Here is an 18,833-nt window from a genome sequence, read left to right as displayed (position 1 = left end):
GCAAACTTCTAAAAAGTAGCTAATACTTCCGTCTATACATTATTAATTCAGAAGCTCAGGTTTTTCACAAGGACAGCAGACCTATGTACATTTATACTGTATGTTGTACATTAGAAAATGCTTATGCATTTTTTTTTCTAAATATTTAAATATTTGATTAAAGTTTGGTCTGTTACAGTTTTTGTTACAGTAGACACTTTTTGGTCTATTTTGCACGTCATCATCAAGTAAAAGATGTTATTTTCTTTGACTAAACTTTATGTCATTTTTGTAAAACTGACTAAAATAATGAATATAACATGACGAAATATTAAAGGACAAAAATGAAAAAATGGCAGTTGATAAAGCAAGTGAAACCGTAGACCTAATAACATTGTAAACTAAAAATATAAAACAAGCAGTAATGGGGATGAAATATACTTTATTAAAATGAAAATAATATGTACAAGAATTCAGTTTGAGAAGTCATACATATTAGTAAACATGCACAGTAACTTCCCCTGACTACGGATTGTGATCGGTAAACACACAAGCAATGTTCCATTCATAAAAGCATTACCCCTACCAGACAACATACTGTATCCAATTCCAAGCATTATAGCAGGTTAACAACTTCACCAAACAGATAACAGATAAACATCCATCCATACAGCAGAGATGCTGTCCTGAACTGTGTGAGTTTGACTGACTGAACTGAACATAGTTTCTCCAGCCAGAACATGAGACAGCCGGTACTTCTTTCCTGTGTTTGCGGACATGACGTAATGATGCAAGGAGGAACGTCATTAGCCAGTGATTTCGTGCCAAATCTGACCCGACAGCTCAAAATACAAATAATTTGTATAGGCTAACCGTAGTGAATCGGGATAAGGTAAGGACATTGTTTTGAACACTGATTGTTTATGTACTTAATCAATAATTTGTTCATTTTTAACCAAATAATAATAATAAAAAAAATACAATAAAAAACGTACATAGTGCAGCTTTAAGAGAACTGTTCATTTAACATGAACTTGGAACGCCAGTAATGCATAATGAATGAATTGAAGTAATGCTGAATTATTTGTGAAAAAATTGAAACCTTTTTGTAATCTTATAATATAATAAAGACTTAATGCTGATGATCTTATGCTATAAATGTGTATATATTTATTTATGATTATTATTATTTTTGATTAACTTTCCTCTTGTGTCAAAGGTTCTGAATGAAGTGTACAGTATCATTGTTATTACTGTGTAAAATTAAACTAGATATATTTGAAAAGGCAGAATAGAAGTGTAAAATCCTTCAAAGAAAGGTTCCAATTAGAACCAATATAATAATCTCCAAAGAACAATATAGTCAACTAAAAACCCTATACAAGGAAAATGGTTCTTATGGATAAATTTCTTAAAAATAAAGGGGTTTTGCAGCCTGAAGTCATTGGAAAACTTCATTAAGCTCTTGAAGAACTTCTGTAGACAACTCAGGCACCCTCTGTGACAATGGTTCTTGATAAGAAGTGTGTGTGTGTGTGTGTGTGTGTGTGTGTGCGCGCGCGCGCGCGCAGAGAACTAATCTAAGAACCATATATTTCTATTATATTCTAGTGTTTAGCATATAATAGAATAGTCCAAATTCCCGACGCGCCCAAACGCTCCCAATATCATCCCAATATATTGAACGACGCGTGCACTGAAGCGATGGGATCCTGACGTTGGGACCCAGTTGACCAATCAGAGCGCTCTCATTATAATCAGCGGAGCGCGACGCGTTCACTCGTCGCTCGCTTGTAGTGTATCATGTGGCTGGAATTCGACCCCTCCGGGGTTCCGAACTCTCATGTGTTTATGGGACTTGGTTTTGGCACACATGCTCCTGCGTTCAGAGTGGAGAAGTTCTCCTGAGGAATTACTGGACGCGGAACGTCCCGCATCTGAACGCGTCTGACGCGTTTGAGACGCATCTGGGTTTCTGGCCACTCCGGACACATTTTATGTGAAAATAAAAGTGGAAGTTCAGCATTATGCATCATCACTTCAGAGAGAAGTCGAAAGAAAACACGTTGAGGAATACATTTTCATTATCTGTGGATTATTTTCACTCTTAATTTATTTCTCTCAAGTCCATGACAGGAGAGGTCGATCAGGACAGAAAAGGTGTGTTTACAGTATATCTTTATTTCTTTATTTAATATTTCTTCTTTATATTTTTTATTAAAGGATGCAAAATATTGACCTTTCTGCTAATGTCGCCTTTTGTAAACTTATTGTGTCCAATTGTCTGGGAACATTTTCTACATTTTACTTATTATCATTTGAAGGGGTACTTCAATCATAAACACTTAAAAAAACATTAGAGCAAAAAATCAAGTGAAAATAAACCCCTGGAACACTTGATTTTAATTTCTTAAAGCACTGTAGTTTCTATGAATCCCCATGTAAGGCATAAAAATTAAGTTTGCACACTTGAACAATTTTAGTAACATAATTACATATTGAATGTATGTTTTTGGCAGATGTTTTCTTATTAAATCCACAAACCTTTTAAAAATCATTTTAATAACTTTTGATTGACATATATATATATATATATATATATATTATATAAAATCAAATATTTAATTAATCTTACCATGTGCAAGTTTTTTTTTTTTTTTTTTTTTGCTAATCCACAAAAGCCGAAGAATCAGGAAATTATTTACCGGTATGTTTTGCCATGAGCATTTACACTGAAAAAGGTGAGAAAAACATGAACATTAAATACAGTTTAATGTTTGAAATGTATCTTTTTAAACTTTGTTAAGCCATACAGGTTCACTTTTTCTATTGATTTTAGCTTTGAAGTCTAAATGGCCTCTTATGGTAAGCATATTTTCTCAGGAGGCTTCAAGATTGATATAAAACGAAATCAAATGTATACAAACTGTTCTTGGATCTGTTGAAAGGTGGTTTCTAATGTTGGACTACCCTCAATCTTAAACATGCATGTTGAATAATATAGCACAATTACTAAATTAAATGTATCCTCGGGCTTATTGAATAGGATTTATTTCTTCTGGCTGAAGTTATGATTGATGAGACTGATAATAAGTGTGCTTGTCAAAGAGCTGTTTTTAGGGATGAAATCTGGATTCAGAGACGAGAAGCCCCGGGACCGTTTTCTGCACTCGAGTCCCATTGTGGTCATCTGTGATTTGTAAGGTCTCCTATCTGGGTATTAAAGTCTCATCTACTATCATATCCTATTCTTTTTAATCCAAATGTAACCATAGATCATGAAGAACAGTCTGAACTCCCTGTTTAAATGGACTGATTTGAGTTGGGTTTAAGCTCTAAGCCTTGTGCGAGTTGCTTTTCAGCCCAGGTGCACTAGTTCATTTCTGCTCAAAGTTGCTCAAAGCTGGAACAAATCACCACCACACCATTGCCCACCCCTTTTGTAAGTGTCTTTTTGGAGTAAACTTGTTTAATTGAGTAAACTTGTTTCCTCAGTTGAATTGAGTAATGACATCTCCAAAACCTGAGTAACAGATGTTTAAGTAATGAGTCAAAAACTTGATATTTCAAGTAATGTTTAATTAAGACAACTTGATTTTTTTTTACCATGCGGGTTCAATACAAGTTAAGCTTAGTCGACAGCATTTGTGGCATAATGTTGATTGCCACCAAAAATAATTTAGACTCATCCCTCGTTTATTTATAAAAATGCACAAATTGCGGTTACCGTGGGCCATTTACAATGGAAGTGAATGGGGCCAGTGCTTAAACATTAAAATACTCATATTTCAAAAGTATTGCCACAATAGTGTAGTAAGCAATTTTATTACACTAAAATCATGTTTAAACATGTACAATGTTTACATCTTGTGGCTATACTTTTGAAACAGTGAGTATTTTAATGTTTATGCACTGGCCCCATTCACTCCCACTCACCGCAATTTTTGCTTCTTTTTTTTTTTTTTGTATATAAACGGGGGACGAGTTGAAATGATTTTTTGTGGTAATCATCATTATGCTACAAATGCTGTCGACTGAGCTTAACTTGTATCAGACCCAGAACATTCCTTTACTCTTGCCATGAACCTCATAGTCTTAATGATATGCAAAATAATCATTTCCTGGTCATTTGTGATCTGTCAGGTCTCATATCTGAGTATTAAAGCCTCCTTATTCCAATCATATTCAGTTTCATTCAAACTTGACCATAGACTATGAAGAGCAGCCTGAAATTACAAATTCACTGATTTGAAGTGTATTTCAGCTAAAAGCTTTTTGCTCCTGTGTTGAATTGCCCCTCGAAGGTGCTCAAAGCTGAAACATAGTATGTTAAATCTTTATAAAAAGATTTGTGGAATGTGTGGAGATTCTTACACAGAACCAGTCCCATATGTGGCAGTGGCTTCCTAATAATATTCTACCCATCTGGCTCATTAGTTATTTGGTTGGCTTATGTGTTGGCCAGGTAATATTGCATTTTAGTGTCATATTCCTAAAACTTCCTAACAGACTGCAGGCTAGGCTACTCTCTGGTAATTTAGTGCGATCGTGGGATCAGTATTATCTAATGCAGTCTTTTGGTGTGGTTTTGGCATGGTCATCTGGAATTGCATTCTCTCTGGTTGTTTGTTATGTCATGTTCAAAGACAAAATAGTACTGACGAGTCATTAGATTGTTCTTTTTTTATTGTGTACACTACCAGTCGAATGTTTGGACACACTCGAGTTAAATTTTAATTTCTCATAATATTATAACCTTTTGATCTAAAAAAAAAAAAAAAAAAAAAAATATATATATATATATATATATATATATATATATATATATATATATATATATATATATATATATATACATATATATAAAAACATATAAAAATATGTACAGTATAAATGGTGCCATTAATTTAGTAGACAAATATTGCTAAATTGTGCCTGCATATTAATTGTTTTCTTCTTTTTTTTAATGGGTGACTTGGACCAGCATACATAAGAACTCCTTCAATACTGTTTAAAAAGCATCTCAGGATGCACCTCATGAAGTTGCTTGAGATCTGGAAATTGGAATCTAGACAAAGGGTGCCAACATTGCAGAAGCTATAGTAAGATTTTGAGTTGTTGATGATTTTTTGGTCACTACATAATTACCATTATTCAGTATGTGGTATTTCATAGTTTCAGTCTGATCTCATGAAAATGACGTGACTGTAGTGACATTTTTGCAAATGTTAGGCTACAGCTCACAGACACACTCTAAACTTTCCAAACAGCTTCAGGTGATGTAGATCACAAAGTATGAGGGAATTATAATGCAAAAATACAAAATAAATAAATACAGAAGCACTCTCATTGTGGAATAAGTGGAGCTGGAGCTCTTTAAAGGAAACACCCCGGCGTTACATCTTTAATGCAGTTATATTTAATGCGTTATAGCTTTATTAAAGTTCAAATAATACTGAAGTAGATCACGTAAATAACTACAAACTCCGAAACTGACATTTCTCTGTGCGGTCAGCACCTCTTCTATGAGTTGTGTGAATGTCCCGATCTAAGGGGGAGAGATTGAAACTGCACCCGGCTGATGTACATTCTGTCACGGGGACGCTCATCTCTCGAGCGCACACACTTAATGCAGCTTGATTATAACGTGATGGCTCGCGACTTATTCATAATATATATGTCACTGTGCATTTCTTATCGTGAAGAAAATTGGCAATACGCAGCTTTATTAATAAGAGAGAGTTTTTTTTTTTTTTTTGTGAGTTAAAGATGGATTGAAGTGAACAGAAAGGTGAGAGAGGGTAGTCTTCACCCCATTATACACCGCAACAAAATATATTTTTGATTTGGTTTTGTTTTGGCTTGTTTTCCAATATAAATATCTAAAACTCCTTTAAAACAACGTACATTTACTTTAGCAGCTATACTGCAGAAGAAATTTTATACTTTTGAAACAGTGAGTATTTTAATGTTTATGCACTGGCCCCATTCACTCCCATTCACCGCAATTTTTGCTTCTTTTTTTCTTTTTCTTTTTTCTTTTTTATAAACGGGGGATGAGTTGAAATGATTTTTTTGTGGTAATCATCATTATGCCACAAATGCTTTTACTTTAGCAGCTATACTGCAGAAGAATTTTTTTTTTTTTTTTTATCTGAGAATGTTGAATATAATATTAAAAATACAAATATTTTAAAATATCTAAAAATCCTTTAAAAAAGAGATGCATTCTCCTGAGAAGCAGCATATAAGATATTTAGACTTGCTTTTAGAGAATACATCTTGAACAGAAGTATATTTTGTCTTTACTGCACTCGCAGAAGTGAAAAAATACACTTATATACAAAATACACTTATATTTAAGATACATTCTCTTAAAGCAAGTCTAAATATCTTATATGTTGCTTCTCAAGTAAATGTATCTTGTTTTAAGGATTTTTAGACCATTTTAAATGGAAAACAAGACAAAAACACTTGATAAAGAAAGGATTTTTTTGCAGTGAATTTCTTTACTGAATTAAACTTAATAAAAAGTATTTTTCCTTTAATTCAGTGAATGTCATTTAGAGGTATTTTTTAAAAGTTTTTTGTCATTTTTATTGTTAGTAACCACGTTTAATACAACCTTTTAAGTCGGGGCACAAGCTGAATAGTCGGTTAAGAGCTTATTATTAAGATTATTAAATAAATTAATAGTTGCAATAATCTCCCGAATAGTCGAATAATCGTTCCAATAATCGTTAGATTAATCAATTATCAAAATAATAATTAGTTGCAGCACTATTTTGTGGTTCCTTAAGGCCCTGCTACTATACGAAATCGAAGAATGAACGGTTTGACATCTTTTCAAAACAAAATCTGTCCAAAACGAAGGTGTTTTGGGTCCATTTTGGTGGTTCGTAACAGCTCGCCAGCGCAAACTTTCAGGAAAACTTTGTACCAGCTGCTAAACACCTCCTTACTGCCACTGGTCCACGCCATTGGAGCTTCACCTACTTTGAGGCCAACAGCTAATTCCGGTTACCTTGTTCAGTCAACATGAACACACTGGTGTGCAGAGTTATTAGCAAACTGATGCAAACTTACCTACATCTTTACAATCATAGAGACATTTTCCATCAACATGTAATGTGATTTTTTTGTTTAATAAGTCAACAAAAGGAATCAAATCTACTCAAATTCTCTTAAGTGCCCATTCACTCTATTGTTCGATATGCTGCTTTATTCATGTGCTGTCTGCATCGAAAGACATTCACACATGTGCCCATATTAAGGTATGCCCCTCTTATCATCATTCTTTTATCTGAATTCTGCCCATCAACTACTATCTTTGCAGTAGTGTCAGTGTCATCATAAATGACAATAACAGAGTGTAATTAGTGCATATTATGGTATAGCGTGTTAGCGAATTAGCGCCACGAATGCAGAATGTAAACATGACAAATTACACATTATCTACCGCATATATATTACTTCAAGTGGTTAAAACAGCTTCTTTTACTGATCTCATGTGTGTTCTTCTCATAGAATGAGTCATCAAGTCATTGATAACACATTTTATTCGCCTTATTCAGCCCTGCCCCTTATCAGCACTCCGCGCTTCCTTTTTTTGTCTCTTAACCTCCGGTTTTTATTAAAGCTACTGAGAAGAGTCTATTAAAATGGATTACGAGTGGGAGCACAGAAAGTATTTTTCACCAAGAGTTGATGGTTTGAGTCTATATCACCCCTTTACTACATGAAAATGCTAGTGAGGTGATTTGCTGTCACTCTAATGCTGCCTTCATGTGCTATCTGAATTAGCCTACTTCCCACTTCTTGGTAATTACGAGTACGTCGTGTTCACGTGGTTTGTTGTCGGAAAGAACTGGAAACATGGACGACTCCAGGTTCATTCATACATATTTTTGAGGAACTTTTATTTTGACAGCATAATACATATTACTCAGTTAGCTTGCTTACGATCATGGAATTTTGGTTAAATACAAGCTATTTTCACTGTGTAAAAATGTACAACATGCGTCAAACGGTTGCTGATATACATAATTGAATATGACCGAAACTGCAAGCATTAACAATTGGCTGTATTCAGTCTTTCACTACAGAAACCGTACTCTCCTCTGCCATGTTGAAAGTTTATGACTCCTCCCAACTCGGAAACTCATGTATCAAGTCGTAATTACGACTTGAGGTTCATATGCACTTCCAAATGGGAAACTCGTATTTACAATAATTCTGATAGCACGTGAAGGCACCATTAATCCGACACCCACAGAGGTGACACACTGCACTTTTTCATGATAAGCGTTTTATTTTTATACGTGAAATTATGCACAGTTTTTTAGGTTTCAACTTAATAATTTGTGTTAAATTGTGTAATTGACATGAAATTTCAAACAGTAACAGCTCGTGTTTTTTCACATGGAAGTTCATAACATTTCATAACAATTTAAGGTTTACTCATAAATTCTGCTTACATTAACTATAATGTGATGGGTGAATGACACAAAGGTGTCGTCCATAGATATTTTTATTGACTTTGTGTCTTACGTTGTCTCTTGGAGTTTCATGAGCACAGAGGCACATCAGTACGTCCACAGCGTGAAGGTAGGATCTTTTATTTATTTTATTTTTTTTATTTACTGTGTAACAAATATATATATATATATATATATATATATATATATATATATATATATATATATATATATATATATTTTTCCCCCTTTTTCTCCCAATTTGGAATGCCCAATTCCCAATGTGCTTTCTTTTCCTCATGGTCGCGTAGTGATTTGCCTCAGTCCAGGTGGCGGAGGACGAATCTCAGTTGCCTCCACGTCTGAGACCATCAACCCGCGCATCTTATCACGTGGCTTGTTGAGTGCGTTGCCACGGAGACATAGTGTGTGTGAAGGCTTCACGCCATCCACCGCGGCAACCATGCTCAACTCACCACGCGCCCCACCGAGAACGATCCACATTATAGCGACCACGAGGAGGTTACCCCATGTGACTCTACCCTCCCTAGCAACCGGGCCAATTTGGTTGCTTAGGAGACCTAGCTGGAGTCACTCAGCACGCCCTGGGATGCGAACTAGCGAACTCCAGGGATGGTAGCCAATGTATTTTACCACTGAGCTACCCAGGCCCCCTGTGTAACAAATACTTAAAAATACATATCAAATCTAAATCTTCAATTTAAACCTAAATGTGAAATGTAAATGATAAAAGTAAATGTAAAATCTAAATGTAAATCTTAAATGTTATACTGTATATACATGTTAAATATAAATCCTACATATAGAGCTAAATATAAATCTTAAATGTAAATCTTGAATCTAAATCCAAATGTTAAATCTAAATGTTAAATCTAAATCTAAATCTTAAGTTAAACATTTAGAGGACATGCAAATTAAGAATGCCCCTGGGCTGTCTTAACTGGTGACGTAAGCAGTGCAACAGGGCAGCAGAAAGCAGCGGCAGAGTCGTGTGTTTGCCAGTTGATTAGTATTAGTAGTATAACACCAACGTGCTGGATTGAGCAGCTGTAGCAACTCTGGAAAAATGACAAAAAGCTCTTTTCTCATCGATCAGTCAGTTTACATCGCAGTCCGAATTAAAAAAGAAAAAAATCAGACCACTGTTGGAGGACGATTTGTCGGACCCGCTGTGAAAAGCGTCATCGGAATCCCTTGTTACTGTTCAAAAGCTCGTTCGGAACTAACAATCGCACAGATAAAACGGGTTTGTGTGAACAGGCCTTAAACCCTAAACCTAAAACTAACTGATAGTGTCATAAAAAGCAAATGTGAGATGAAAAACACAATTGCTGAAGCAATCACATCATTTAGTGGTGCTCTTTAGGACTCATACCCCGGGCCTTTGCATCGCAAGTGCAACGCTCTATCAGTTGAGCTACTGCGCAAGATAGTAAATATAGTTATATAATGTGAAAATTTAAATTTATCGCCTTACAAGTCATGTACTATAGTAAAAATGTTTAGATGTCATAAGATAACATTGTGTGAGGAACAGGGCGAAAAGAACAGTAAGTGTTTATGAACGGATAATCTGCCGTTTTACTCGTGATTCGTTGGAAAAAGTGACTAAATGTCATTGTTGTTGTAGCGCCTTTAGTGTTCATTGCAGGAAACTGATGTGATACATACAACGAGCCACGTATAAATTATTTTGCAAAAATGTAGGTACGTGTAATTCTATGTAACGTGATTCTATGAGACTGAGTTACAGCTGACTTTTTTATTACTCTGAATTGTGGAAAATAAAGAATAAGTAGGTGTGTCCAAACTTTACACTTCCGGTGTATTTTCACCATGTGCTCTTTTGTGAAGTGTCACCAAATAGAGTTTAATGGAGTTTTGAAGAACTCCTGTCAAATTATAAATGGGTTTATGTGATTTCTGTAATTTATGACATGCCATTAAGTCGTGTCTTCGGTACATTTTCCTGCAGGAATGATAGATTAGGTGTTCTGGCTTTTAACACTCAACAGCCTGAATCATGCCTGTTTTAAGAGACACTAATGCAGGCACCCAGCCTTTTTCATTTACACTTTCTGGTGAAAACTATAATACCATTTAAAGGGGGGGGGGTGGAATTGCTCAATATCTATGGAGTTTTCCTGTTTTAATACTTTTAAGCATGTGTGTGTAGTAAAATGTTAAAATACTTCCTCCTATCCCAGCTTATTAATATGATTTCCCTGTAAAGTGCAACCTGGTTTCATAGGATCACATTACTATATGTACATTTTTGCAAACTGATTTTTAATTGGCTCGTTGTATGTATCGCAGCAGTTTCCTGGTGAAATGGACACTAGAGGCGCTACAACAACAATACATTTTATTCCTTTTCACATGAGTCATTCTCTAGTAAAACGACAGGTTATCAGTTCATAAACATTTGCTTTTTATGATACTATCGGTTATGTTTATGGTTTAGGGTAGAGAGGTGCTGTAGGTTTTGTTGATTTAAAACTTTATAGAGCCTCAACCATGAAAACCTCACCTGAGAGAACATTTAACTTGCTTTTAGCACCAAATAGTGGACATTTTGCCTCAAAACTGCCGTGATACATGAGAGGAGCAGCAAAATATGATTTAGCAAAATATGCCGCCACAGTCACATAAGTTTCATGAGATTAGGTTCGAAAAGTGAAACACTGTGACAATTATGCTATCAAGATATTGTTCTGTTAATTTGAGCATCTCAACCATTCAGACACAGCAACATTGGCTCAACCAATAGTGTGAGTTTGAGGCAGGACAACAGTATGTGCTTGTCGACTTGTATTTTCAGTGTCCATTTAATTTTGATGAAGCTCCTACATAACAAGTGTTGGTTTCGTGGCTCTCTGAGCATGGAAACAGGGTAGAACATGAGTATCAGGCAACCACGGGGGACACAGGAGTGCTGTGGTGTGAGTAAAAATTATGGGCCGCCGTCACCGCATGGCAGTCTAACCACTGGATAATTTATTACAGGCTGCACTAATGAACAGGCTAGTTTCGCGATAATGAGAAACACCTTATCCAGGGTCAGAGTCGGGCAGAGGGACACTAGAGTGCAAAAAGGGGGTCTGATAATCATTGCTAAAGTTCAGTATTTTTACAACATGACAGCTGGTCCACACTGCAGCTTATTCTAGCCAAGAACTGCCCACATAGACAAGAGGAGACTGTCTGAATGACATGTAAAGCAACCAGTCACAGTTAGTTTTACCACAATAATAGACCAACATAGAAACAAATTATAATAATTAAAATAATAGCGATGCAGTCTTCATGAATGGTTATCCTAACCCTAACCCTTGTGTTGATGTTAATATCAGACTTTCTGTTTGCCTAAAAATAATAAGCACTGACGTTGCCCTTACTTATGGAAGTTAAGTGAATCCAGCCAATCAAATTAGAGCTTGCCAGATTGAGAAAGTACTTTAGAGTTTTGTGTGCAATAAGCATCAGATTGTGAACGGACTGTGGGTGTAGCATTTGAGGCTAAGTCTCCAAACTAGATGAGTTGGTTTGCAGTTATTAATGGGTCATTGACATATAAGGTTGTACGAGACGAAAATTTGAAATCTTTTAAAAATCTTGTTTAAAACACGTTTGTAGAAATGTAATCTTTGTGTCCATGTTGGTTTTTATGAATTTTTAAAAATTGAAACTTTAAAAATGTCAAGTGGTAAGGGGCTTGGGTAGCTCAGCGAGTATTGACGCAGTCTACCACCCCTGGAGTAGCTAGTTCAAATCCAAGGTGTGCTGAGTGACTCCAGCCAGGTCTCCTAAGCAACCAAATTGGCCCGGTTGCTAGGGAGGGTAGAGTCACATGGGGAAACCTCCTCGTGGTCGCGATTAGTGGTTCTCGCTCTCAATGGGGCGTGTGGTAAGTTGTGCTTGGATCGCGGAGAGTAGCATGAGCCTCCACATGGTGTGAGTCTCTGCGGTGTCGTGCACAACGAGTCACATGATAAGATGCGCGGATTGACGGTCTCAGAAGTGGAAGCAACTGAGACTTGTCCTCCGCCACCCGGATTGAGGTGAGTAACCGCGCCAATACGAGGACTTAAGTAGTGGGAATTGGGCATTCCAAATTGGGAGAAAAGGGGATAAAAAAAATTTATTAATTTAAAAAAAGTCAAGTGGTGTAACCATCAAACCATCAAGTAAACTGTTTTAAAATACCATCCTTAAAGAAAAGTTTGCATACATATTTTTTCAAGCTAAAAAAAAAATATATATATATATATTTTTTAAACAAATAATCATTAATGTTTAGTCACAAATGTCAATAAGTTTTATTAGGGTTACTCCATTTGACCTGATAAAAAAATGCATTGGCATAAAAATCTAAATTTAGGATATTTTTTTAAACTTTGCACAGTAATGAGGGACTAAAGTTTTTAACTTTTATTTTTCTTCTCTGAAACAGTAATACAACTTTGACATTTTTTACTTTAAGCCTAATTAAAACTAATAATTTAAGACTTTAAAAATGTCAAGTGGTGTAACCATCAAGCAAACAATATTAAAATACCATCTTTTTTTTTAAAAATTATCATACATATGTTTTTCAAACTAAAAATATAGATTTTTTTATTTTTATTATTTATTTAGTTATTTATTTATTTTTTCAAATATGAATTTCTAGTAACAAATGTCAACACGTTTTATTAGGGTTATTTGACCTTGAAAAAAAAAAGCATTTGCATAAAAATCTAAATTTCAGAGATTATTTCACAACTTCGCACAGTCATGAGGGTCTAAAAGGTTTGATGTTTTTTTTTTTTTTTTTTTTTTTTACATGACAACAGAATGGCTACCTGCATGTAGGTTACACCACCTGACTTAGATTTGGTGGACAAAGGTTTTTCAAATATATATAAAATTATTTCACTGCTTATTTTTAAAATAATAATAAAAAAATAATAAGATTTTTCCAAAATTTTTATGCCAAAATTTCTTTCAGAATTTTAGATTTTAATGAAAGTTTTTAACTTTTATTATTTATTTGAGTCACAATTGTGAGATTAAGTTGAGAGCAATTTTACGCAAGTCTCCTGCTTTTCACATATTTCTCTGAGTAATCTCAAATGTTTTTCCTCTGCAAAAAACACTTTACTCAGATTTGCTGAAATACCAAAGTATGCATCAAAAATCAGAGATCTTAATATGAACTCAAACATTTCTTATCAAATTATTCCAAGACCACAAGATCTGAGCTATACATTCTGCAATAATTTTATAGCTCAAAAATCTTACTGTATGTCACCTATTTTTTTCTCGTGTCTATTATCAGTCCTCTCAAGGTTTTTTTTATGACAAGCATCTGAGACAAAGTTGAGACTTAAACAGGTCTGTTCTTTTGCCAGGCATTTAATAATCAATATAAATTGCAGCTTTAAACAGGTGGGTCAGAGACTGTAAATTAGTTTGCTTCACGAGTTACAAACACACCAATGTGGAATGTTATTGGCATCAGAAAACAAATGCAAGCGCTTTCCGGAATACCTCATTCAGTCTTCATTTTATTTCTCTATGTCACACTTGTGCTCTGGTTTGTTTCACCATTACTCTCGTTAACACACTTTAGTCACACCAGTTTTCCCGTGAAGTGTAAGGGGTACATCTCCTGTTTCTCCCATTTGTTCAGTCTGACAGCTCGGACCCCACAGAGAATGCACACACACTCCTGAAAAGTTTATCTGATTTGTTTCACACACACTGGATTGTATTATTTGCCAAATGTTATTGATTCATCATGTCAACGAGCAGGTTCATTTGTCTTAATGGAGCTGACAGATGTGTGTATCTGTGTACGCCACACAGAAACAAGGAGATGAGCGATAGATGTGTTGTGCGTGTGTGTTTGAGGCGGTTCACAGCTGGACATCTGGTTCTCCACTGTCACGCTCGCACAGAAGTTTCTCAGTCGAGAATCCAAACAGATGCCTCTTCATTTGTAGATACAGGAACATGTTTAAAAACTGTCAAAATGATCCCACCACAACAGCTCATCTCTCTTAGACCAGAGACGGGCCTTGAATTCAAAATAGGAGTTTTCTGCTTTTTAGTCCATGTCTGTTTGCTTTAACCTCCTGAGACTCGAGCGTGACTGCTGTGTGGATTTTTTTGATGTGTTGGTTATTCATGTTTTTGAGACGTTACAGACATTACGGCTGATTTTCTGTAAAGCTGAATAATTAATTCTGATTCAAAGTAATGTCCAGCATCATCCAATCACTGTCAACCATGTTAAAATAAAATGATACATTATAAATTCTGAATCTATGTACTGATTATCATTGTCTCATGTCTGTCAAACATGTTGAGTGATCCAAACATCATCTGCAGCCTGAAACTGAACTTTTGATCAGATTTTAGGAGTGAATGCACTTAACTGCATAGAGAGATATAGGATGCTCCCTTGCTCCCTATTTAGTGAATGACTTAACCTCATGAACCCATTTATTCTCAATGTGCATAGTAAATACTGTATATAGGAATGCATTTACTAATGTTTATGAATAGAATTTTATTGAACAGTGATAACAAAATAAAATATAACAAAATGTATATTAAAATTAAGCTAAATGACCCACAGATGTGTTTGAGTAGAAAGTTATTCAAAATAACTAATATGTTTTTTTTCTACTTTTGTGGGAAGAATGTCCCAAAATCCACGTTTGTGGACATCATGTTTACCAGCGTGCTGACGCGTGAAAAATGAACGGACTTTTTAAAGCAGCATATCAAACAAAACTAGAAACGCTACTCTTTACAAACAAACAGGTTTCATTGAAAAAACTTAGAGATTTCTTACCAGAGGCACTTTTGTTGGTGCTACATCTGTAGGAGCACTTCAAGGAAATCAACATCATGTTAATGTATCACGTGACTCGGTGCGCCAGAAGTTAACCCTTTGAATGACAGTCTAGAGTCTTGTGAACAGTATTCAGTCGGTTTTTATTCATTTGAATTATGCGTTGCATATAGCGAAGTGTGGCGGAATGATCCGCCCCTCTGGCTCGTCATCGTCGCCCTGCCTCTTAGGGCCGCCCTTCAGCCAGGCTCACGACGGGAGTTGGGCGGGAGAGCGAGAAGAGGTGCATAATTAATAAGCCTCGTTTGGTCAGCGGTGAATGAGGCACACCTGATGGGGATAATTTTCAGTGAATTGTTTATTCCAGTTCACAAAACGTTGAATGATTCGTTTACAAATCTGATTGATCTGGTTCTCGAGTTCAACTCCCTGACTTAATGATTAATCAGTCACAGCGGTTTTCGAGGTAACAGCTCACCGGAGGGGAAGATTATTAGTGAATAGCGACTTAAATTTCGGCTCGTTTCTCACTTAAAGCTCTCATATGACTTCAGAAGTCTTGGAATATAGTGCACAAATTACATGGACCACTTTTATGATACTTTCATGGTGCTTTAGCATCATTTTTTTTTTAACTTGAATGCTCCAGTCCCCATTCATTGTAACTGCATGGAAAAGAAAGACTAATTCTTCAAAATTTCTTTTTTGTGTTTCAAGAAAGAAAGTCAAACTGGTTTTGAACAACATGAGCATTAATTTTTGTTTTATTTTTACATACTATTCTGAAGTTCTAGCAACTTTCAAGAACATAAATAATGCATCTTGATGCAGCTTTTCTATTACAATATACTCTGTTTTTTTTAAGTAGAATCAACAACACAGCAGGTGAGTTGGATTAAGGCATTGTTTTGAGTTGCACTAGAGCATGCTTTAATATTTTATATCTATTGCAATCACACTTATACGGTACATTTTAAGTGCGACTTAAGTGTCCAAATTCTTTGGGGGCCAATTTCTACATTTCAAGTCATTTTGGATCAAGTTTACATTTTTTGTTTAGTTCTTGCATGCTGAAAATAGATGAAAAACTTGCCCCTTAATGAAACATAATTGGTGCCAAATATATAGTACATTATAGGCATTTTCCAGGAATTTGATACACTACAGCACTAGTATTTTGGTGTGATTGTATTTTGAAATTGGAAGCTATCATATCAGTTTAACAATCTAACTTTGCATGTACAAGTGGCAAAAGGATATTGACTTAGGCTTCTTGTCGTCTAATTTATATGATATATATATATGTCATCAGGACAGATTTTGCCACAAGTAAAGCATCCAGGTTTTGACACGCATTCACAGTGATGAATGAATCTGTTTCTTAATTTGAAGTTGAAGAAAAGGCAATTGCTCAACCGTGAATCATACCTCAGAGTTATTTACTTCCTTTGATCTACTTTTGAAGGCTTGTGTTAGTGATTTGCTGCTTGAAAATGTTTGGTTAAGGGCCAACCTTTAGCCGTTTGCCTCCATCTTCTGGGGTCGTGTATTAATGGTCACTATTAATAAACATCACTTTTATTACTGGCCTTATAATTAGGGACTTGCTATGCTAATCACGCACTATTATATGGTTCTTTGCATTTTATTATTTGCGTTTATCATTGTTTTTCCCTGCTGTCTGTGACACTGCGGCTCATTGTCAGAATGGTCAGGTTTTAGTGGGTTTTAAGGCTTCTACAAACCTTTATACATCTCAAACTATTCATACTGCGCCAGTGCTCGCAACACCTTGCGGTCTTTGACAAACGCAGGTTATTCATAGCAACACAGTGCTGTAAAATAGATATTTAAGGCTGCAGATATGACATCTCACTCATGCAGGTCTAAATTACATTGCTACTTTTATCACGTCCTGTTGTTTAATTGTTTTAGCAGCCACTATTAAATGCATGCCGTTTTTGTGCATCACATGAGAGCCTTTCAGTGTGTGCATGTTTATACTTGTGGTCAAGTTTGCCCCTTTGAGCAGTATGATTAAAGATGATATAATGTGAATTTTAGGTGGTTACACTGGAATGCTTTATTGAAACAGACAGTAAAAAAAAAAAGATAAATTTCTTTCTTTAAGGACGCAATTGCCTGGAACGGAAAAAAACACTCTTTACTCCTTTTACAAAAATGTTTCATTTACGTCACCTGTTGCATAAAGTTCCTTTCATGCTGTCTGAACCTCTTCAAACACAGACAGTGCAACAGATACTGTATAAAGTAGGTAAACATCTACTCACATGGTTTTTGAGACACGGGGCAAAGCCTTGTAGGTTTACAATACCTGGAGAGAGCTGTTAGCATTCCCATTCATTTCAATGGCAGTTGCTTGGCTGGCACATCACCATCAGTCAGTGTTAATCTTGTCAACAAAATTACTGACGAAATGAAAAAACTAAACCAGCTCACTCAAATGTCCTATATGTGATTTATATGAGATTAATCAGCTATATCTACAACATAAACGTAATCTTACAACTTACATCTACACAGACAGTGATGCAAATAAACGGGTGAAGATGATTCACAATGATTCTAAAAAGTAACTCATATTTCTCTACACTCATTTTATTTCATTGTTTTCTCTTTCTGTTTATTTTTTAAATGTTTGACAGGCTACATGTTTAAGGAACTAAATGTGTATGCATTTTTATAAACTGTTTGAATATTTGGTTATTACAAAACATTATCAAAATGTACAAAGTATGATATTTTCGTCGACTCATAAAATGCCATTTTAGTCAGAGTAAAATTGACAGAAGTGATGACTAAAATAAAATGTAAAAATTAACACTGACAACGCTAACTGGCTGCTGGCACCACAAGAACACTGCACAGTCACATGCAATACATCTACTATAATATAATGAAATATTTTTAGATAATGAAAAAAATTTAAAATATTGAATGCTTTTTGCCCCCAGATGGAAACCAATACTGGTATCGGAATCGGGTCTGATACTGCACTCATGTACTCGTAAAAATGCTCCGATACCAAAAACCAATTCCATCTGACCTACGAATGTCATTACGTAAACATTCAGCGCACAAATTAAAATCACGTTATGTCCTAGTGAGATTATTTTACCGCAAAAGCTGCGATTTAATGTGATAAATATATAGTTTGCATGTGTGGTGCGCTTCACATGTGAGTGCTTGTGAATGTGTAGAGACCAGATGCACGTACCTTTTAAAGCTCCTCCATGGCTCATACAGGGAAAACACCATCACGAACATCACGTGCTCTGTTTGTAACAGATGACAGTGAACAGAGTGCAAATTCACTTTGTAGTGTGAGGCATATACAGACTACATATTTATTTAATTAAAAAGCAGCCATAGAGGTCATGTAGCGACCGGATTTTCTGGACTGAAAAGCTGCCGTCATAATCCGGAAACACTTCAAAATAAAAGCTACGTCAAAATAAAAGCTCAATTTCAATGAAAAAATATGACAGAAA

The 18,833-nt window shown here is 35.4% G+C and overlaps 1 protein-coding gene across 1 annotated transcript in view; it reads left to right on the top strand.

Moving 5' to 3' along the window:
- The first annotated feature begins 1,780 nt into the window (after nucleotides 1-1,780).
- Nucleotides 1,781-18,833, top strand: part of LOC127445917 (glial cell line-derived neurotrophic factor-like) — a 33,861-nt gene continuing 16,808 nt past the window's right edge. The window contains exon 1 of the mRNA XM_051706402.1: nucleotides 1,781-2,139. Coding sequence (XP_051562362.1) covers nucleotides 2,109-2,139 — 31 coding nt within the window. The 5' untranslated portion in view covers nucleotides 1,781-2,108. The remainder of the gene's footprint in view (nucleotides 2,140-18,833) is intronic.

This window comes from Myxocyprinus asiaticus, chromosome 9 (assembly GCF_019703515.2).
Source record: "Myxocyprinus asiaticus isolate MX2 ecotype Aquarium Trade chromosome 9, UBuf_Myxa_2, whole genome shotgun sequence".
Taxonomy (NCBI): domain Eukaryota; kingdom Metazoa; phylum Chordata; class Actinopteri; order Cypriniformes; family Catostomidae; genus Myxocyprinus; species Myxocyprinus asiaticus.
Note: the sequence above shows the minus strand (reverse complement) of the source record. Positions and strands in the feature narration are given on the sequence as shown.